Raw genomic sequence first — 22,489 nt, 5'->3', positions numbered from 1 at the left:
TACTCTGAGTAATTTCATGTGGACTATTGGTTATAACTCAGAAACGAAATCTTTGTCAGTTCTTCCGTGTAGTCATCCAATGTTCTCTTGGGGACAAAAAGGCCAACAAATACTGAGTCTCTTGAGGAAGGGCTTTGGAATGAGACAGCAAGACACTGACCTATTCTTGTGTATAATCCTAGTGCATTCTCACTGTGCCCTAAGCCTTACAAAATATATAGTAAGGAACTACACAAGGCCCAGAGAAAGGGAACTCAAATAACAGAGGACAGAAGAGACGAATGATGATCACTTTTCTGTCCAGCTCAAGGACCACAAAGTGGACATGAACACAAGACTGCAGAGGGTGTAAAATTTATTACACCATACATTACCCAGCACTTGTCAGTTTAAAATGTCACTTTCTGTCCATTATTCATTTGACAAACCTGAACACCTTATTCTTAGTACTCTGCGAGAAGGGGACAGAGATGGAGGGGGCCCGGCTTGCTCACTGTCCAATTTGATCTTTACGACATTGAATCGACATTGAATATACCCTTATTCCTACCGGACAACTAGGGAGCTAAGGTTGAACTGTGGTTAAACACGGGGGCTCACAGCTGTAGTACTTTGCGCAAGTTACTTAAGCTTTGTAAGATTCGGTTTCCTTAAAGGAAAAAGATAATAGTAATAGCTATCTCATAAGGTTTTGAAGTGTTGTCAAAAGTTCAGAAATAGCAGAAGAAAAACCACTGCACCACTGAAATAGTAATTAGGAAAAGTTCATCATGCACAAAAAATAGTTTGCAAACTGGAACCACTCAAACTGAATATGGGATGAGAGGTTCAGAGGTATATTATCATGAAGAACTTCATATCATGAGAGCAGGCAGTGGCTTTTTACTCTTCAGATCTGTTACAATATCAGAGTTTCCCTAGTGATGGGGATGAGTTACAAGAAGTTATTTCACATCCATTTTGAGAACATTTTTAAGTTTCCTTTTTGATATCCAGAGGCGTTAACAAGAAGTGGTCCAAGATAAGTTTTGCTTATTATACAGAACAAGCTAAATTAAGATTTGCTTATATGACTAAACTAGTTTGCCTGCTCAGGAGATTTTCAAGTTTGGTCGCCATTTGTGTTTGATTTTAACCATGTGAAAGTACACACGAGTGCTTAACTCGATGCCTGACATAAAGTAAGAATTCATTGGCTAACATCATTATTACCGAGTGTGCAAAGCATCTAAAACATGTGATTACTTACCCCATTTCCTTCTCGTCCTTCCTCCAAACCTCGCAGGACCTCTACTTTGCCTCTCTTTAGTCCTGAACAAACCCTCCCAACAACCTTCTACCCCATCTATCCCAGCCAGTCACTCTGAGCCCTGTTTTAGCCCTCATCCCTTTGATCTTCGTTCTCCTGTCTCTTTTTCCTCCGCATTTTCTTCCTGGCCCTTCCCCTTCCACTCTCCCTGACTCTTTGGAAGGTGGAGGCTCGGGTTCGCTGTAAGGCTATGGACACATGAGCAAGTCATCTCACCGCTGGGTCTCAGTTTTCACAACTGAACAATGGGAACAATATTATCTTCTTTACAGGACTGCTTTGTGGAGTAGATAAGAGTAAAGTGTAGTGTTACGCAAATTGTACAGCGCCTTACAAATGTCAGAGACTAGCGACTCATTCCCATCCCCTTTCAGGACCTTGCCCTTTTGTGGAACTAGAAAATCGTGCCAATTGAAAGTTAGGATATTAACTCCAATCGGAGTGCAGATTTGCTGGTTGTTCCCGCCTTCCACGCCTGAACGAACCAATCAGAGCGTCCGGAGAGTGTCGCGGTCTCTTCAACCTAGAGACCACCTCTACGATGGAGCTTGCACTTTCCTCCGTCCTTGCCATCAGCTTTTTCTCATCTCGCATCCCAGCTTCCCGGCCTTGGAAGGGGGATCCTTCTTCATCCTTGTCTCAGTCCCCCAAATCTTGGCATCGCAAAGGTTGAACGACGGAGACCGGAAGTGCGCGCAGTAGCGCAGGGTCCCCGGGAACCAACACCGGAAGTAGCTTTGCTGCAAGATTCCGTCGGCTGCGCTATGGCGGCGATACCCCCGGACTCCTGGCAGCCGCCCAACGTATACTTGGAGACCAGGTGAGAGGGGTGGGACCTCTGGGGCTCGGCTGGCTGAGGCAATGCGGAGCCCGGGCTTTGCCGCGGGGCTGGGTTCCCCGTGCACTCCCCCGGGAGCACGGCCTCCTCGTGGGGAAGCGTGCAGGGACGGCCGTGGGGGCCGCCTGGGAGCTGAATGGGGACCGCCACCGCCCGCGTCCTAGCTCCGCACCGGCTCGCTCTGAAACCTCAGCGACAGCTTCCTGCTTGCCCTCCTTCCACCCCCTGGTTCATTCATTCCTTCGTTCGACGAGCGTGTGTTGAGTCTACAAGCAGGCGACGTCGGGACTGGAATCAGGATATAGCTGCAGGAGACACGCCGCCTTGCATTTAAGACCTTACAATGTAGTGAAAGGGGCAGATCTGTAACTACTAACGTTGTAAATAGTTCAGCTGGATAACCAAATTACTAGGAAGGCATAGGAAGAAGCACATTTCCCCACTGTCAAAGAGCGGTATCATTGAGGACCAGCCCTCTTGTCCCCGTCCCCTGACGTACAGCATCTCACTGATTTTTTTTTTTTAAAAGAATTTATTTATTTATTTGACAGAGAGAAATCACAAGTAGGCAGAGAGAGGAGGGAAGCAGGCTCCCCACTGAGCAGAGAGCCCGATGTGGGGCTCGATCCCAGGACCCTGAGATCATGACCTGAGCCGAAGGCAGAGGCTTTATTCCATTGAGCCACTCAGGCGCCCCCATCTCACTGATTTTAATCCGCTTAGCAACTCAAATCGTGCAGGTGTTATTCCACCTTCTCTCCCATTTTAGCAGGGGAAACGATAGAATTCACGGATTAAATGATTTGACCAAACCCATATATCTAGTAAGTAGGGGAACCTCATTTGGAGCCTGGTCTGTCTGCCTCACTTGCTCGGTTCTTTAGCCCCATTGATTCCATTGCCTCTTTGGAGATAGTCCTATCTTTTGGAAGTAGGACAAATAACCTTAAGTAACTTCTTACTGCTGCAGCAATATCAGCTTAGTTGTAGTCTGACATTCAGGGTGTTTGTTTGTTTGTTTGTTTTTCTCATCTGGTCTTTACCTAGCTCTCTAGCTACATCTTCTGCTATCCCCACACCAGTAGTCTAGGTCCAGGCCCTAGTTCTCTGTCAACTTTCTGCTTTTGGCCATGCTGTTTTCCCGCAGAACACGGTTCTCAGGTGCTGCTTTTGCTCTCTGGTCATCTTCCCCACCGTGTATGGCAAAATTCTACTTCGTCAGGCCTCAACTTGTAAGTAATTTCTGAATTCACCTGTTAACATTTTTAAGTTACAAGATAAATTGAAATTTAAATCCAAGCAGTGTAGAAGTGTGTAGAATAAATGAAATCCACCTCTTCCTGTAGAAATAGTTAATAGTTCTTTGGATGACCTACATCTTTCTCTGTGAATGTATAAACATTTTTTTTTAATGTTCTGTTTCTTAAAAACAGGATCGTGATCATACTGTATATATATTTTTTCCTATAATTTGCTTTCCTTTCACTTGTTAATATGGCTTCCCACATCATTGCTATTTTGTATTTTAGTCATTTCCTCTTTAAGGGACTCTTAAATTGCCTCTTGTTTTGTTATGATAAATACTAGAATAAAGACCCTTGCACATACTGGATCCTTAGGCACATCTGTAAATTTTGCTATAGAATACTTTGAAGTTGAAATTGCTGCCAATAGGTATGCAGATTTCAGAGTTGTCTAGGTATTTCCTGATTGCCATTCCAAAAAGTTACTCCCTGTATTTAAAAAAATTTGCACCAGAATATAAGCTCTATGAGGGCAAAAGCACCTAGAATTTGTACAGAGTAGGTGTTAATCCCTGTTGAATTTTAGTAGTGTGAAGGATGAATTGCTGGTAGAAAGGGTTTTAGAAAGCTATATTCTAGCACATTTTATATATATGTATATACACACACACATTTACAGAGTGCTTACAATGTGCTTGGCACTGGGTATACAGGCTATCCAGAGTTGCCTCAATTTTCACATTCTTGGAGCTTAAAATCTAGGTGAGTGATGGAGTGGAGGGGAAGGCACCTGTCTAAAGTCTTTTGCTTTTTTCTTTTCCTTTGCTGTACTTAAGGGGGAAAAGTGCTCATCCCATTTGGTAGGTTAGAGATTTGAAATAATCATGTTTTTCGTTTGTTGCACCCCCTCCTAAGTACACACACAAACTGTACTTTTTTTTTCCACATTAAAATTTTTACAAATAGGTAATATATTTACATGTTTCAAAAATACAAAAGTTTAAAAGAAGGTACTCATTGAAAGCCTTCCTGTTTGCCATTATCCAGTTTCTACCTCCACCCAGAAACTCATACATGTATAAATAAGTATAAATTCCTGATATGTTAATGTCCTTCTTAAAAAAAATTACAAATTAAGTGTAATTTCCCCCCTAATTTAAGAGTTGGTTATATTGGTTTCCCACGATCAAAGATTTTTTTAATATATAAAGCTAGTTTGAATTTTTTTTTAGTTGTCCACAGTCATTTTGTTTAAAATAAGTACCATAATCTCCCGTGTGCTTTACTCAAAGAAGATACCTGTGTTTAAGTTATTTACATTGTGATTGTGATGTTTTCCTTTGCCCAGCGTGAAATCCGATATGTATTACAATTTCATGACTTAATATAAACTTGAAAATAGAGAGTCCTGGATCAGTCCCATAACATTACTTTGCGTGACCTTGTTCCTGACTGGAGCTCTACTTTCCTCTTCCCCTGCAGCATGGGGATCATTGTGCTGGAGTTGTACTGGAAGCATGCTCCAAAGACCTGTAAGAATTTTGCTGAGTTGGCACGTCGAGGTTACTACAATGGCACAAAGTTCCACAGGATCATCAAAGACTTCATGATCCAGGGAGGTGACCCAACAGGAACAGGTATAATTAAGCCGACCTTGGCTGAATTCAGCAAAATAAGGAAGGCTGAGAGAGGAGTACGTGCAGAGGGGAAAAATCAAGAATTTGGTTTTAGTTTTGGATACATTACATTTGAAATACTTGTCAGATCTTGAGGTAGAGATGTTGAATAAGTAAGGGGATACGAGTGTGGAGTTCATGGAGAGGTCTGGGATGGAGGTCCAAATCTGGGAGTTACTGTCATTTAGATGGGATTTATTAGTGAAATCAGTGGATGGTAACGTTAGTTTTAAGGCCCCCTTGCTTCTCAGTCTGCACCTTCTCTCCACTGATTCCTGCTCCTGCTTTTTTGCCTTTAGATAAATTTGATACTCTCTGTGGCAGTCTTTCTTCTTCTTCTTCTTCTTTGTCATTGTCAGTTGTTCTCTGTCTATCCTTTATGACCAGAGGCATTCAGTTTCTTTAATATATATGGACATGTGTAAAAATGTACAGTGTAGGGGCACCGGGGTGGCTCAGTTGGTAGACTTTTTTTTTTTTTTAAGATTTTATTTATTTGAAACAGTTAACAAAAATCAAAAGACAACTGACAGAATGGGAGAAGATATTTGCAAACGACATATCAGATAAAGGACTAGTGTCCAGAATCTATAAAGAACTTAGCAAAATCAACACCCAAAGAACAAATAATCCAATCAAGAAATGGGCAGAGGACATGAACAGACATTTCTGCAAAGAAGACATCCAGATGGCCAACAGACACATGAAAAAGTGCTCCATATCACTCGGCATCAGGGAAATACAAATCAAAACCACAATGCGATATCACCTCACACCAGTCAGAATGGCTAAAATCAACAAGTCAGGAAATGACAGATGCTGGCGAGGATGCGGAGAAAGGGGAACCTCCTACACTGTTGGTGGGAATGCAAGCTGGTGCAGCCACTCTGGAAAACAGCATGGAGGTTCCTCAAAATGTTGAAAATAGAACTGCCCTATGACCCAGCAATTGCACTATTGGGTATTTACCCTAAAGATACAAACGTAGTGATCCAAAGGGGCACGTGTACCCGAATGTTTATAGCAGCAATGTCCACAATAGCCAAACTATGGAAAGAACCTAGATGTCCATCAACAGATGAATGGATCAAGAAGATGTGGTATATATACACAATGGAATACTATGCAGCCATCAAAAGAAATGAAATCTTGCCATTTGCGACAACATGGATGGAACTAGAGCGTATCATGCTTAGCGAAATAAGTCAAGCAGAGAAAGACAACTATCATATGATCTCCCTGATATGAGGAAGTGGTGATGCAACATGGGGGCTTAAGTGGGTAGGAGAAGAATCAATGAAACAAGATGGGATTGGGAGGGAGACAAACTATAAGTGACTCTTAATCTCACAAAACAAACTGAGGGTTGCTGGGGGGAGGGGGTTTGGGAGAAGGGGGTGGGATTATGGACATTGGGGAGGGTATGTGCTTTGGTGAGTGCTGTGAAGTGTGTAAACCTGGTGATTCACAGACCTGTACCCCTGGGGATAAAATATATGTTTATAAAAAAAAAAAAAAGATTTTATTTATTTATTTGATAGAGAGAGATCACAAGTAGGCAAAGAGGCATGCAGAGAGAGGGGGAAGCAGGCTCCCCACTGAGCAGAGAGTCCAATACGGGACTGGATCCCATACCCCGAGATCATGACCTGAGCTGAAGGCAGAGGTTTAACCCACTGAGCCACCAGGCGCCCCTCAGTAGACTCTTGATTTCGGCTCAGGTCATGATCTCCAGGTGGTAAGATTGAGCCCCATGCAAGCTGTATATTCCGAGTGGAATCTGCTTGAGATTCTCTGTCCCTCTGCCCCTCTCCCTGGTTGATCACTCTCTCTCAATGTAAATAAGTAAAATCTTTTTTGAAAATACAGTATATATAGAAAACTACAAAAAAGAACACTCATAAATATACTTCCTAAAGATTTCTAACCACTATTAGTGATTAATTATTCTGCAACAGTCCTACTTCTTTTTTTTTTTTTCTTTTTTTAACATTTTATTTATTTTTTTGAGAGAGAGCAAGCAAGAGAAAGTACGAGCAGGGGGAGGGGCAGAGGAAGAGGGAGAAGCATACATCCCGCTGAGCAGAGAGCTGGATGGATGCCTCCATGTGGGCCTCTATCCCAGGACCCTGGGGTCATAACCTGAGCTGAAGGCAGACACTTAACCAACTGAGACACCCAAGCGCCCCAACATTCCCACTTCTTAGAAACAATTAGTGTTAACTCTTGGTGGCCATTATTCTAGACATTTTTCTTTTCAGATACCTAGTCAAAAGGATGGATGGATAACTAGCTAAACAGAAATAATTTCAAGGGAATAGGCTATGTCATGCATGCTATTTATATATATAATCAAATAGTTGGGTTCCTGCTATGAAGGATGGGGCAATTAGTACTTAAATTTCTGCTCATTCTTGTTGTTTAGGAAAAACTGTGTTTTGTCTGCCTTCTGTGTTGGGAGAAACCTAGTTCTTCCTTTTTGTGTTTTTCTCTTACATGTCTCCTTTACTACTCACACAGATCACTTCACTTCTGACACTTCTGGTCACCAAATGCATGGAGGTTTGCCCTCCAACAAGCAGTTCTGTGACACCAAGTGAGTCTTATTATTTAGCTCAGTTCCTACACCATCTAACCAGAGATAGCATCAGATCCCACAGGTTAAGGCCCAGTTCCACAAGACTGCCCCCTGCTCCCTACCCCACTTCAGTCTCAAGCCTAGGTTATCAGATGTTCCAATAACCAGCCCCCTCCTTGGGTTCAATTAATTGCCAGAGCAGCTCACAAAACTTGTGGAAACATGTTTACCAGTTTATTAAAGGATATGGTAAAGGATACAGATGAACAACCAGATGAAGAGATCTGGGAGGGTCCCGTGGGCAGGAGCTTTTGTCCCTATAGAATTTGGGTGTGTCATCTTCCTGGAAGGACTGTGTTTGCCCACCTGGAAGCTCTCTGAACCTGGTACTCTTGGATTTTTGTGGAGGCAGCTTCTTGTAGCTGTGATCGATCATTACCTCCACTTCCAGCCCCTCTCCTCTCTCTGGAGAAGCAGAGGGTAGTGGGGATTGAAAATTCCAAGCTTCTAATCGTGGCTTGGTCTTTCTGGTGACCAGTCCTCACCCAGGGGCCATTCGGGAGTCTACCTGCCTCATTAGAACAAAAAATGCTTTTCGTGCCCTTATCCCTCAGGAATTCAAAAGGGTTTTAGAAGCCCTGTTTAAGGGACGGGTCAAAGACTAAATGTGAGAACCACAGATATTCCTAGTGTTCTTATCACTTAGGAAATGACAAGTTTTAGGAGCTCCTTGCTGTGAATCAGGGACAGGCATATAGATCCATGTAGATATATCTGTATATCTTTTATTACCTCACACTCTCCCTTGCTCTCGGTTTTTGTCATTACTCTTTTTCCTTGTCAGAGTACATTTTCCACCCTGTGTTTGATTCCCTCGGTTGCAGTATGGGTCCTGCATTTCCGAGGTTTCGGTGCCCACCATTAGGCTATTCCGTTCCCAGGTGCTGGAGGGCAGAATTTCCTGTTGAGTAGTTTGTATTGCAAGGGCTGCGGGATGTTATATTTGGTAACTCAGGCCGGTTTGAGAATTTGAAAAAGACCATGACTGGATCTGCCGTTCTTGGGCCTCACTCATCCCCTCAGATTGTTTTCAGCAGTTCTGCTCTGTTGCCTTCTGGTTTTAAGCGTGGCTTTGGAGAATACTGAGGCCAGAGTAACTCCTTTCTTCAGCTCAGGGAAAATGTTTTGATTTGTGTTTTTGAGTATTTTCTCTGTTACTGGCTCTGATTTTGTATTTCAGGAAACCAGTTATTCTCTGTTTCATGACCTCTGCCTTCCCTGTCTTACATTTTTTTCTGAGGGTGTGAGATGATGTTTTTCTATTTTTTCCCCCCGCATCCACTGAATTAGTGTCAGACCTTTACTCTGTGCCTTATTTAACTTTTAGTCACGTCTGTTCTGTTCTTGACCGCTCTGTGTGATTGATTAGCTCCGTGTTGCTATCATTGGGCTCTCACTGTTTCCTTAGCTCTGAAATCTTTTCACCTTGATCTGTTGATTTATTATCTTGTCTTTGAGCTCTTGTTTTATTGGATTTGTCTTTCGTTTGATAAGATTTTACTTATTTGAGAGAGAGAGAGACAGAGCACAAGAAAGAAGAGTGGGGTGGGGGTGGGCAGAGCGAGAAGGGCAGAAGCAGAGGGGGAAGCATGCTCCCCACTGAGCAGGGAGCCCAATGCAGGGTTCGATCCCAGGACCCTGAGATCTGGACCTGAGCTGAAAGCAGACATTTAATCCACTAAGCCACTCAGACACCGCTGGATTCTTATTTCTGTTGAAGCATCTCTAGTTTTGAAACAACTGCAGAGAAGCCCTTTGTGGACTCTCTTTTCTCCCAGACTGAGTACCTGAGGTGTTTTGTTTTGTTTTGTTTTGTTTTTTACTTACACGCTTTCTTTTTCTCCTTCCATTTGTTGTAATATGTCTGCAGAGTTTCTGTGCCATCTCTTTCCATCTTATCTGTGCGTTATGTCGGCACTGATGCTGTCCGTACTTTTTATCTGCTCAGATACAGTATAAGTGGAAGACAGTTGTCTTCCCCATTCCAGATGCTAGGTTGCTTTCTTTCTATTTTATTCCAGCCTGATGAGGTGGGGAGGAGAGCTAAGGCCGAATGCACCTTATGGGAGGGCTAGCTTCTGGTTTTCCCAGCCTCCATTAAAGTCCTGTCCCTGGGTCTCCTCCACCAACCAGTGGTATCCCTCTTCCCCAACCTGGGACACTGGGTGGTCCCCTGAGAATAGCTGTGGTGGAGGAGAAAGATCCTACTACCCTTTTTCATTCATAGCTGGGTCTCTGTAACCAGACAGATTAAAGAGAGAAAAGCATACAAATCTGTTTGCTCTTAAGTTTTTTTTTTTCTTTTTAAAGATTTTGTTTATTTGCAAGAGAGAGCAAGAGGGAGAGAGCACACAGGTGTGCACAGGCATTGTGCACAAGCAGTGGGGAGGGGCAGAAAGGAAGGGAGAAGCAGATTCCCCGCTGAGCAAGGAGCCTGAGGCAGGGCTCCATCCCAGGACATTAGGACTTGAGCCAAAGACAGATGCTGAACCGACTGAGCCACCCAGGTGCCCCTGTTTGCTGTAAGTTTGATGACACTGCGGCCTTGATAAAGAAATGAAGACCCAAAGAAGTGGCTGTACCTGAGTGTTTTTGTGCTAGGTTTGACGAAGAGTGGAAATTTGTGGGAAAATGTGGGAGGATGAAGGGAGTCTAAAAAAATAAACTGAGGGAAGCAGCAAGGCCTGTTCTTTTGATTCCTCCAGGAGCCCTTCTGTCTTAGAGATGAGATGTTCTTTTCCCCCTGGTATAGGGACAGCACCTCTCACAGGAGGGTCTTAGGGCCTACTTCTGGGGAAGGTCGGAATGACCTTCTTGTACCTGATATTTCTCAGATTCCTTCAACTTGACAGTCAGTATGCCAAAGCACCATATTTGGGGGTAGTTTGACCTGAACCCCATCACGGCCCAGGGCTCCCCCATGCCCCACAAATTGCCTGGTGCTGGTAGCCTGCCGTGTTGCTCCCGAGCCCTAGTAGGATGCACAGGCTTCTGCCCTCTGGCACTGCTCTAACTTTTCTAGCCTCACCAACCCATCCACCCTCCTACTGGCTTCTCAGCATCGGAGAGTATTTGTAAGAATCCTCTCTGGGTTACTCTCCTTCTTTCCTGATTACCACTTTTAGGGAGTGCAGGCAGAAGAAACTTTCATTTCTTTCCTTGGTGACTCTTTTCAGGAATTTTGTAATAAGTTTGTTTCCCTTTTATTTGGTTGATGCAGGTGAATTTGGGGCTTGGAAACAAATAGAATTTTGTGTGTTTGTGTCATCAGGGTATTAGGGGAGGCAGGGGCTAAGCCTGCCTTACTGCACCCTTTTTTTTTCTTTTTTTTTTTTTTAAGATTTCTTATTTTTAGAGAGGGAGAGAGAGCGCACAGGTAATGGGAGGGAGAGGGGCAGAGAGAGAGAGGGAGGGAAGCAGACCCCACACTGAGCGCAGAGCCCAGGGGGCTGGATCCCAGGACCCTGAGATCATGATCTGAACAGATTCTTAACTGACTAAACCTCCAAGGTGGCCCTTCACTCCACTTCTTTATCTGAAAGTGTCCTGTAAATACTTTGATGTATTTCTTTCCTGTCTTCTTCTTCAGTCTTTTCATGAGATAAAATTTATAATTCATAACACCGGTAAGCTGAGAGAGTCCATGATGAGGGTACAAGAATTGGAAGTGACTTCCGATGTGAGTTGCTCATGGCAGAGCTCCCCTTTGTTTCTATAATCGGTTTGTAATCCTTCATAATGTCACATTTCCATGAGGCAATTTTTTTTTTAAGATTTTGTTTATTCATTTGACAGAGACACGGCGAGAGGGAACACGAGCAGGGGGAGTAGCAGAGGGAGAGGGAGAAGCAGGTTCCCCATGGAATAGGGAGTCTGATTCAGGGTTCAATCCCAGGACCCTGGGATCACGACCCAAGCCGAAGGCAGATGCTTCACGACTGAGTCACCCAGGCGCCCCACCATGATGCAGATTTAATGAGATTGAATCAATCAGTCAAAAGATTTCCAAGTAATTGCATCCAGCCTCAAGTATAATGAATGATGGAGCTGGCGGGTCTGCTGTAGAAGGCAAACAAGAGTTAGGCCCTCCTGGGTCACTGATGTGAACCACTCACTGATTAGGTGACACGTTTTTTGCTAAACATCTCAGATGAGCAGCATGAGGCATCCTGGGCTCATTAGCAAGCCAGTGTACTATTTCTGTCCCTACCTGTTCCTCCGTCTGGCTACTCTGCAGCTGTTCTTTCCACAGTTTTTTCATTTATGCCTTTGCCAGGGGTTTTCTCAATTCGAATACCTTTGACTGCCTGCTGGATTTTATTTTATTTATTTATTTTTTAAAAAATATTTTATTTATTTATTTGATAGAGAGATCACAAGTAGGCAGAGAGAGAGGGAGGAAGCAGGCTCCCTGCTGAGCAGAGAGCCAGATGCAGGGCTCGATCCTAGGACCCTGAGACCATGACCTGAGCCGAAGGCAGAGGCTTTAACCCACTGAGTTACCAAGGCACTCCTGCCCGCTGGATTTTAAACCATTTTCCCACTTTTAAATTTCTCTTCTTATAATAATTGTACACTGGCTTTTTCCTTAGCTGTCCGAGTATCTTTTTATGTGCTTCTACTGACTTCTCCGCTTTCTCTCCTCCCTGTAAGATGTGGCAGCCTGTCAAGCCCTTCCTTTGGCTCTTCATGCTCTGCGCTTTGGCTCTCAGTGCTCCCCAGCTGGCGTGATTGCGGTGATTAATCATGTGCTGATTATGTCGTGCATTGCCCTCCCTCTGATTTCACGTTTCCTCTTGGTAGTCCCAGGAACACCTGAGATTGAACGTGGTGAACAGCAAGTTCATTGTTAATTTTATTCATTTGATGACTGTTTGACAAGAGTCCGCTGGGTATCCTGTGCTATTCTAGGTCCCATGAAGAAACTTAAGCGTTAGAAGCCAAGGCACTCTCTTTTCCTGGTAGTGCTCCCTTCTCTGCCAGGAAGACAAGATAGTTCTTACAAGAAACAACTCGAAAGTAATAATATGCTATGCAAATTTATGGCGGCACGCTCTGGGTCATGCATATAACAGAGGTTGGACTAGTTCATCAAAAGAGAAAAAGTACAGGGAGTAGGATTAGCATGGAATGGAGGCATATTTTGAGGTGAGCCTTGAAGGAAATGTGGAATTTTTCTTTTTCAAAAAATTTTTAATAGATTTTATTTATTTCAGAGAGAAAGAGAGTGAGTGAGAGAACTTGAGAGGGGAGAGGGTCAGAGGGAGAAGCAGATTCCCCACTGAGCAAAGGGAGCCTGATGTGGGACTGGATCCCAGGACTCCAGGATCATGACCTGAGCTGAAGGCAGTCACCCAACCAACTGAGGCACCCAGGAAATGTAGAATTTTAACTATTAGGAGGACAGGGAAAGGGCATTTTAGATTTAGGAAGAAAGAATGCAGAGCAGAGGCACAAGTGATGGGGAGACCTGTTGAGGGTGAAGGAGAGCGCAGGACTCCATATGTTGTGTCTCACGTGCTAGACTGGCTCTGTGACATCATCTGGCCACCTCTTTATGTTCAGGACAAATGTGTATGATGCAATTTCTAAGGTTCCTGAACTGCATGTTTAGGAAACAGTTAAGGTGCAACTGGGAACAAAGTGCAGAGAGTAATTAGCCCGGTGCCTAAGCTCAGACCAGTTCATGGAGACGCCCAGACAAGAGTTCAGATTTGATCTAACATCATTCTGGAACTGCTTTGGGTTCCAGAGTTTCTTGAGTCTGGGATAAGAAAAGTATCCCAGACTCAAGAATGTAGGGGAATGTGGGGAAATGTAACTCAGCAGTAGTGTATGGCAAGGTCCAATAGCATGAGGTAAACAGCCTGGGTTGCAGAGCCTGGTGGGTTTGGGGTTGACTCTGAACTTCACAGGAACACTTATTAAATGTAGACATAACGTAAATCACTGAGCCTTCTGAGCTATAAATGGAGAGTGCGGTTTGGTTGTGTGCACCTCATGAAGATGTGAGCGGTAAATGAGCTGGTGTTTGTAAAATGGCCGCTACAGGCTTGACACAAAATAGGAGCTTAAAAAGATGTCATTTATTATTTATTTTAGTTGTTAACTTATTTCATAAATGTCTTTTGGACTCCTGCCATATTCCAGGCATTGTTCTAAGAACTGGGGAGAGAAAACAGTAAATAAAACAGCCCCTGTGAAATACTGTGTAAGCAGGGATTCTCAGCCTGACGTTTGGGGCTGGATAATTCTCAGCTGTAGAGGGCTGTCTGTGCATTGTAGGATGTTTAGCTGTATCCCTGACCTTACCATGCTGGATACCAGTAGAACCCCTCTGTGTGACAACTAAAAATGTCTCCACACATGTTCGTAGGGACAAAGTCACCCTGAGTTGAGAATCCCTGGGATAGAGAGCGAGAGAGGTGCTATTTTGGATAGTGCGATTAGGGAAGACCTCTGATAAGATGGCATTTGAGCAGAGCTCTGAATAAAGTGAAGTAGTGAGCCTGAGAGTGTCAGGGGCAAGGACACTCCAGGGGGAACAGCAGTCAGAGGCCTTAGAAGCAGAGTGTGCTTGGCAAGAAGCAGCAACAGACCAGGGGCGCCTGGGTGGCTCCGTTGTTAAGTGTCTGCCTTTGGCTCGGGTCATGATCCCAGGGTCCTGGAATCGAGCCCCACATTGGGTGCTCTGCTCAGTGAGAGGCCTGCTTCTCCCTCTCCACTGCCCACTGCTTGTGTTCCCTCTCTCACTGTCTCTCTCTGTCAAATAAATAAATAAAATCTTTTAAAAAAGAAAGACCATAGACCAGTATGTCTAGAGCAGGTGAATGAGGGGAAGAGTGGTAAGAGACGCCTATGGAGAGTAGCAGAGCACCAGGTCTTAGAGTCTCATACATTGTCATGAGGAGTTTGGATATTGTACTAATTGTGATGAAATGTCACTGTAAGATTTTGAGCAGAGGACTGCTCTGATGAGACCTGTTCTAAAAGAATCCTCCTGGCTTCCACGTGGAGAATCAACTGGTGGAAAGGAGGAGATAAGCCTGGAAGCAAGGAGATCAATTGAGAGCTTTTGTTGTTGTCAAAGCCACAGCTTTTTGTATTTGGACTAGGGTGATAGTGTTTTCTGTTGGTTCTGGTCCTCTGGGAAGCAGATGCGAAGACAGAGCTAGACATTCAGGACATTGGTTGGGGTAACACGGTGAAAGTTAAAGGGGCAAGGGAGCAGGTTTGGAAGGGGAGGTCTTCAGACATCAATGCAGGTCTCATTTATGCAAGGAGAGGGGGCAGAAGAGAAGGAGCCAGTAGAGAATAGGGGGAGCCACCAGTAAGGCGGGATCTCCAGAGGGGTGACATCAGCTGTCAGATGCTGCTCGTGGAGCAGGCAAGGTGGGACCTGAGGATTGACCATTGAATTTAATGACATGGCATTTACTGATGGCTTTGACAAGAGCCAGGTCGTGGAGCGCTGAGGGCAAAAGTCTGAACGGAGAGCGAACGTTGAGAGGCCGGAGAGGAAGCCAAGACACCAAGGGCTGACAGCTATTTTTGAGTTTTTCTGTGAAGGGATGTGGAGACATAGGGGGATGGATACTTGGAGATGGAGCTTTATGTTTATTTTTTAAGACAGGAAATATTAATACCACTTTTTTTTATGCTGATAGGAATGATCCACTAGAAAGAAAACTTGATACAGGACTGGGAGGAATTATAGTTGCAAAGTTCCTTAAAGGTGAATGGATTGATGTGAGACATGGTGATGGATTGGCTGGATGAACAGCAAACTCATACAATGTATCCATAAGGGAGGAAGGTTGGTAAATGGGTGGTCGCGTAGGAAGGGAAGTGGATTTGGTGGTGAGAGGCCTCTGCTTTTGTGTCAGTAAGATAAGTGGAGTTATACTCACAGAGTCTGTCAGTGAAACAAGCAGAATTACACTCACAGAGCCAGGAGAGCGAGGGAGTGGTGGAGGTTTGCCGATAGGGGAACTGCAGCAAACCCAGGCAGGCCAGCCTCCAGGGTGAACTGTTCCTCTCAGTCTGCAGTTCCCTCTCCCAGAAGATGCCTAGGTTATTGAGTGCACAGAAATCCCCATAGTGTAAAACATGTAGCAAACGAAGTAATATCAGTGATGATGAGCTCCCTTTAACTGTCTCCTAACAAGCCTGTGAGACAGAGGCACTACCGCTATTCCCATTTTTCAGATAAGGAAACTGAGGCTAGGAGAGGGTCGGTATCTTGCTTAAGGTTCCACAGCCAGTAAGTAATGGAGTTGGAGAGAAATCTGGATCTTTTTGGCCCCACGGGCAAGTGAGGAAGAGAGTACTCCTAAGAACTACAAAGCCTCTTGGTAACATCATTTCCTGTGGTAGATCTGGTATCTGGCATTTGCCCTGGTAAACCCTAACAGCAGCTCCACCAATTAGTTTCCCGTTCTGAAGACTCTGTATCAGTTTGAGATGCTTTTGGCTACAAGTAACACAACTCCACAGCAAGGGCTTAAAGGAAGAGAGCTTTTGTTTTTTCCTCACATAACAAATGTCTGAAGGTAAGTAGTTTCAGGCATTGGTTCAGCTGCCCAGCAGAGTTGTCAGGGACCCAGGTTTGCTATGTCTTTCCATTCCACCATTGTGAATGTGTTGCCTTTTATCTCAAACTTGTCTTGTGGTTGCAAGAAGGCTGCTGCTGCTCCTGACATCACCTCTGCTTTCAAAGAAGGAAGATGGAGAAAGAGCTACAGGTGAAAGACAACAGGAGTGTGTTTGTCCCTTTTTATCAGGAAAGCTGTAGCTTTCCCAGAAACTACTGAGCAGGCTTCTCTTTGTTTCAGTAGGTCAGAGCTGGGTAATCTGACCACTCTGAGTTGCAAAAGGAACTGGTTAGTACCTGCGTCCCTTGTCTCTGAAGTTGAGGCAGGCCATGGAGAAGGTGTTAGAAATCCTCAGAGGACAGCTAATCTGCAGTTAGATGCTCTCTTGCCAGAAGAGATTTTTGATTGGTTTGGTTAATGGCCTTCTGGTGTCGGGTGCCTCAGGCAGAGCTTTCACCTAGGCCTCCAAATGGGTCATTGGCCCACCCTTGACCACTTTAGGGCTAGATATTAATCCGTGGTCCATCAGCTGTGGCAGGGGACGGGTGGGGATAAGTAGCACCAAGTGTGGTAATCTTTGTGTGAGAGACCACCATGCATGGCTTAGCGGCCACTCCAGTTCATTGTGAGAGGTTTCTACAGGTAGTGAGCAGGAAGAGGAGACCTCAGAGGAGTCCGGGGGATAAGAGAAAAATTTTTTTAGAGCAGAAGCACAGATCATAAGAAGATAAATGAATTTCAACTGCAAAAATTCTGTGCATCAGAAGACCCCAAAAAGAGTGAAAAAAAATCTACTGGGAAGAAAGTATTTGCAAAAGCATTCACTGACCAAGGATTAGTATCCAGAATACGAATCCTAATAATATACCAATTTTGTGTGTGTGTGTGTGTGTGTGTGTGTGTATAAATATCAAATCACTCGGTAGATAAGTGGCTGTTCCCAGAGGTTGAAAGGTAAATAGTCCGTAAACATGAAATTCTGCACACCTTCAAGGACATGCAGGTTAAAACACAAGCAGTCTGACACCTCTAAGGCTGACGAATGTTAGAAAGTGTGGCTGGAGGACTTAGAGCAGTAAGAGTGAGCAGTTTGGATAGGCCACTTCTGGTAAGATATTTGAGGACATGTAGTAATGGGGAACTGTTTAAGCTGTGACCCCACCTATCCGCCATGAGTCATAGCCCCTGAGTGCCTGCATGTGCGTCTGGGAGATAGTACGAATGTGGTTACTGCAGCATGGTTCATAACAGCAAAAGCACCCTGAAAGGATCCTGAATATCCATCGGCGTAGAGAAGACTGGTGTTAACAGTCGTGCATCGAGTCTAATAGCATTTGTATAACCCTAAAAACATGCAGAGCAATAATACATTTGTTTAGGGACGCATACATAGGTGGTAGAAGGGAGAATGCATGGAAGTGATAGACTCTTAGTCACCGCAATAGTTGCCTGAGGCCAAGATGTGGTTCTTTGAGGCCGTTGTTAGCTGCAGGGATGGGGGGAGCACAGAGTTCAGGGGCTACGGACATGGGCTCTGGGACTGGATTTGCTACACTCTTCCCTGGAGGGAAGGTGCTGTTTGTCATGTTCTTTGTCTCCTTCGTAGGTCTGAAACACTAAGTACAGAGACTAAGTGTCGAAAACAAGGGACAGAAGAATAAAAGAACTTCACGGTACAGAGTTCAGAAACCCAATCAGTGCCTATTTCCTGTCATACCCACACCATACAAGGCACATGGTGAAATTTTGATGGCGAAGCCTCCAGATGGTCAGCTTTGTATGTGTTCATTGGCATCTGCACAGCCCTCTCCACATGGTCAAACTCTTAGATTGCTGCGGCCCCGCTCCCATCTCTTTCCTGTTCCACACACCCAGAGGAGTGTTTTGATTAGAAGTGTTTGTCTTTCTGACATTCTAGTGCAGAACCTACTGACTTGAATTAGGTTATGAAACCATAACATATTATGTAGAAATGGTGCTGTAGAGACCCCCGAACTGGTTGCAGCTGGTCTGACTCTTTCTAGTGAGTACAGAGGGACTTCTGGGCCCTTCCTCCCATCTCCTGTTGACTGCAAACCCCCAGCTTCGTCTGTGACTCCTGACTGCCCATCCCTTAGCCCTCTTGTTCACAGGGCCGTTTATGTGATGGCTTTGAGTACCTAGAGGGCAGGGACCCCGCGCTTTCATCCCAGTGGCCCCCAGCTTACAGGGATCACATTTCCAAGGCTCAGACCCCGATGGACAGCCCACTCCTGAACTTCACCCTCTACTTACTCAAGCCCCAGGCTTAGGGCTTGAGCACAGTTGGCCCCCTCAGCCTTCTCTTTTATCTTCAGCCCTAGCACTCTCACTCACCACCCCTTCTACCCTCAGTCTCGGGCTGGAACTCCGTAGTCAGAGAGCATGTGCTGGTCACCTAATTGCTGTTTAGAAGTACGCTAGCAGGTTGGGATTTGGGGAATGAATTTTTACAAAGTTCAGTAGTTGGGTACTTTTCCAGAAGTGTAGGTAGCTGGGCTAAGCGGGAGATTTCACCCCTGATTCCTCTTCGCATGAGAAGTGTTTTCTTCCAACTGAGCCATCCAGGCACCTCTTAGAAGTGTTTTCTTCCAGGGGTGCCTAGGTGGCTCAGTCAACCAGTCAAGCGTCTGCCTTTTGCTCAGGTTGTGATCCCAGGGTCAATCTTTAAAAAAAAAAAAAAAAAAAAAAAAAGACAAAGTGTTTTCTTCCAGAATCAGGGGTTATGACATGATGTCTTTGGTGGAACATCCTAAAAGGTAATGCAAGGATTTTCACTGGGAGGGCCTGGGAGAGAAGGGGGACATGGTGCTTTTCACACCCTACTTTCACAGAAGGCTGTAGAAGGAGGAGCTCCCTGTGGCCGGGCTGTTTGCAAGCGGAGAACGCTGATAAACGTAGTGTTCATTTTGTTCCAGGCTGTTTTGTCATCTTGGAGAAACCAAAGTAGCTCAACCAGTCATATTTATTTTATAAATAATTGACTAAGAGTGGTCTCCTGTTAGGGCATTTTTTTCCACTGGGAAAACCATATTTGTTATATCATCTTGCGCTGAGAACAGAACCTGGGCGCACAGCACCACACTCTTGTGGACATAATATAAATAGCATGTGGTGGCGATGTTGCCAGTGAATCATTCCTAATGCCATGTTTCCTCACGGTATCCTTGTGATGTACCACCTCTCCTCTCAATAGACTCCATCTACTGTAATAGGATTCCTCTTTGCCATTTGCCACTGGCCACCATCTCTCTTCTCCTTAAGCTGGATATCGTTGACCAAAATGAATGTTATTTTCCTTCACTGACATCAAGGACAGCAAATAGGTTTTAATTTTTGTGCCATCTCTAATCCATTAAAAATGGCTGCCTGGAGTTCGGAGTTGGTGGGATACAGATGGAAGCTCAGCGGTGAGGAATGCTGATTGATGAACAGTGTCTGTGATGGGCACATAGTTAAGTCCTGGGGGCACTCCTGTCTAAAATACTCCTAAAAAAGGGGCACCTGGGCAGCTCAGTCGTTAAGCGTCTGCCTTTAACTCAGGTAGGTTGTGATCCCAGGGTCCTGGGATCGAGCCCCACATTAGGTTTCTTGCTCAGCAGGAAGCCTGCTTCTCCCTCTCCCATTCCTCCTGCTTGTGTTCCCTCTCACTGTGTCTGTCTCTGTCAAATAAATAAATAAAATCTTTTAAAATTAATTAATTAATTAAATACTCCTAAAAAATTAAAAATTTAGAAATCTATCAATACATCCACTTAAAAATGGTAGTTGTCTATAGATGGTTAGATTCTATGGAACTTTAATGTTCTTCTGATAATGTTCTATGCTTTCTGCATGTTTGACAGTGAATATGTATTACTCTAATACCCAAGAGAAAACACTCTTGGTGTTATTTTGAAAGGAAACCTCTTACCTGAACGAATATGGCGTGCCAGTGCTGGACTCTGCCGCTAGGCTCTGTAGTTGCAACACATGCTTCGCAGGGGGACTAGGCATGCTCACTGCTTCTTGCTGAGAGGGAGTCCATGGGACTGACGGATGGTCTCTCATCTTCTAATCTGGCAGGTCGAGGTGGTGCATCTATCTATGGCAAGCAGTTTGAGGATGAACTTCACCCAGACTTGAAATTCACTGGTAAGTATGTAATCTGGCTGTGCTGGGTTTTGGGGAGGGAGAGTGAATTTGAAAAGCTCACTGTTGGCTGTGATTCTGGGGTCATGCCTGACACCGTGGCAGGGTGCCACGGAGCTGCCTAGCTGCGGCACCACAAAGAGCCCTGGTGGGTTTGAGAGAGTGACACCTCTCTCTCCTGCGTAATTCACAGTGCTGGTCCGAATGTTCTAGATTCTGTCGAATGTTGTTGCTCTTACAAACTATAGGATAAACGAAAGCTTCCTCAAAGCAGCCGGAGACCTTGCTGGGTTTTTGCAGGGCACTGGGGACATGGTCCAGCAGTTTGTGGGGATCATGATGGATAGAGAAGCTGGGGAGTAGGCCAAGACTAGGAAGGTGCAGTTGTTGTGGTAGGGCGGTGACAGGCCATTGTGTAACGGCAGGGCCTGCCCTCGGGGGAAGAGTGTTCGGGTCCTGTGGTTAATGGTGGAGGCCAGAATAAAGTCTGGGATGGTGGGACATGTGCCCAGCTAGAGCTCTGGGGGTTATTCTTACTTTCTTTCTTTACCCACCAGGGGCTGGAATCCTCGCCATGGCCAATGCAGGGCCAGACACCAACGGCAGCCAGTTTTTCGTGACGCTTGCCCCTACCCAGTGGCTTGATGGCAAGCACACCATTTTTGGCCGCGTCTGCCAAGGTATAGGAATGGTGAATCGAGTAGGAATGGTGGAAACGAACTCCCAGGACCGCCCTGTGGACGATGTGAAGATCGTTAAGGCGTACCCTTCTGGGTAGGCTTGCTGCTCTCGAGGGCACGCCTGGATCTTCCAGGATGGCCCCAGTGAACCAGCTTCTGGATGACCTAGAGTGACATGTACTTAAACTTCATTTTGGCCTTGCAAATCACAAAGCTAAGGAGACCTGGGGTCTTGGGTGAGTTAGAGCTGGAAGTATATTTTGAGAGGATGCTGCTTTTCTCTTTCCCCAGTGCCTAGGTTTGACAGAGTGTTTGCAGAAATGCTCATAAGTGATCACTTACAGTGAACCGCTCATTGCAAATGAGCATATACTGCTCCTCCTTGGGCGTGTCTGTGCTGATGCACTTGGAACAAGAGGAAACCGACTCTGTCATTCCATAGTGCCGAACCAAACTTCTTCCTGCAGGGATTTCTATTCTGGCCTACACCGCAGGCTTTGGTGGCTGACAGCCACAGAATTCAAAACCAAGTAGTGTCTATCAGCCTTCTTAACTCTGTGCACACCCTATTTCAGTCTCCTACATTTGTTCTTCCGGGAATGTATGCATCTCTATATATATTTTCCCTCTCAAAACCAGAATGTCAACACTGCTGTTTCTGACACTGAGACATCCCACGCAAAGCCACATTGAATTTTTGCCAAATGAAAAATGCATCCAACAATCAAGTTTCTAAGAAGGTGTCAAGTGGGGAATGATAATGTGTAATAATCAAGAAAGGAATTTATTAAAAGGCAGCAGAAACATTGACCATTTTTTCCCCAGGAAGGAGTAGAAGTCTGTAGCGAGCTTAAGGACAGACTATGAATTCTCCTTAAAAAGCAGTATTGTCATGAAGGGGAGGCCCCACTGAAGTTTTTTTAACCTAAGACTAGAGAAACTAGATAAGGATTTTTTATGTTAAGTTTTTTAAGTCTTTCTGATTTTTTTTTTTTTTTTTTACGAGTGGGGAGAGTGGTAAGAGAAAGGAAGTGAATGTCTATGGAATACATAGAAACTTCCCAAATAAAATGCCACTGATGGTTGACATTGCTGTTGTGGTCTGATTTTAAATACTGTATGAAGCTTTAACAGTCATTTTAACCTGTAAACCATCTGAAGTAGTGTTGCAGGGCTCAGCTTCAATATTCCAATTTCGGGCTTGTGCATCTCCAGTGGACTTCTATTCAAGAGCAGGTCTGACTTTAAAAAAGCAGTGCTAGGGGCATCTGGGTGGCCCAATGGGTTAGGCTCCTGCCTTCAGCTCAGGTCATGATCACAGGGTCCTGGGATCAAGCCCCATGTTGGGTTCCTCGTTCAGC

At 44.8% G+C, this 22,489-nt stretch overlaps 1 protein-coding gene across 2 annotated transcripts; it reads left to right on the top strand.

The window, feature by feature from the left end:
• The first annotated feature begins 1,834 nt into the window (after positions 1-1,834).
• Positions 1,835-22,215, top strand: PPIL1 (peptidylprolyl isomerase like 1). Of its 2 annotated transcripts, XM_059177790.1 has the most exons (5): positions 1,835-2,129; positions 3,295-3,379; positions 4,874-5,028; positions 20,383-20,451; positions 21,006-22,215. In XM_059177790.1, the coding sequence occupies exons 3-5, from the start codon at positions 4,875-4,877 to the stop codon at positions 21,224-21,226; spliced, it is 444 nt and encodes a 147-aa protein (XP_059033773.1). In that variant the 5' UTR covers positions 1,835-2,129; positions 3,295-3,379; position 4,874; the 3' UTR covers positions 21,227-22,215. The 2 variants fall into 2 exon arrangements, with proteins under 2 accessions (XP_059033773.1, XP_059033772.1); XM_059177789.1 differs by lacking the exon at positions 3,295-3,379 and having other exon boundaries at positions 1,836-2,129.
• The last annotated feature ends 274 nt before the right edge of the window (positions 22,216-22,489 follow it).

Source organism: Mustela lutreola, chromosome 6, assembly GCF_030435805.1.
Source record: "Mustela lutreola isolate mMusLut2 chromosome 6, mMusLut2.pri, whole genome shotgun sequence".
Taxonomy (NCBI): domain Eukaryota; kingdom Metazoa; phylum Chordata; class Mammalia; order Carnivora; family Mustelidae; genus Mustela; species Mustela lutreola.
The sequence above is the reverse complement of the archived record's forward strand: the minus strand, read 5'-3'. Positions and strand labels throughout refer to the sequence as shown.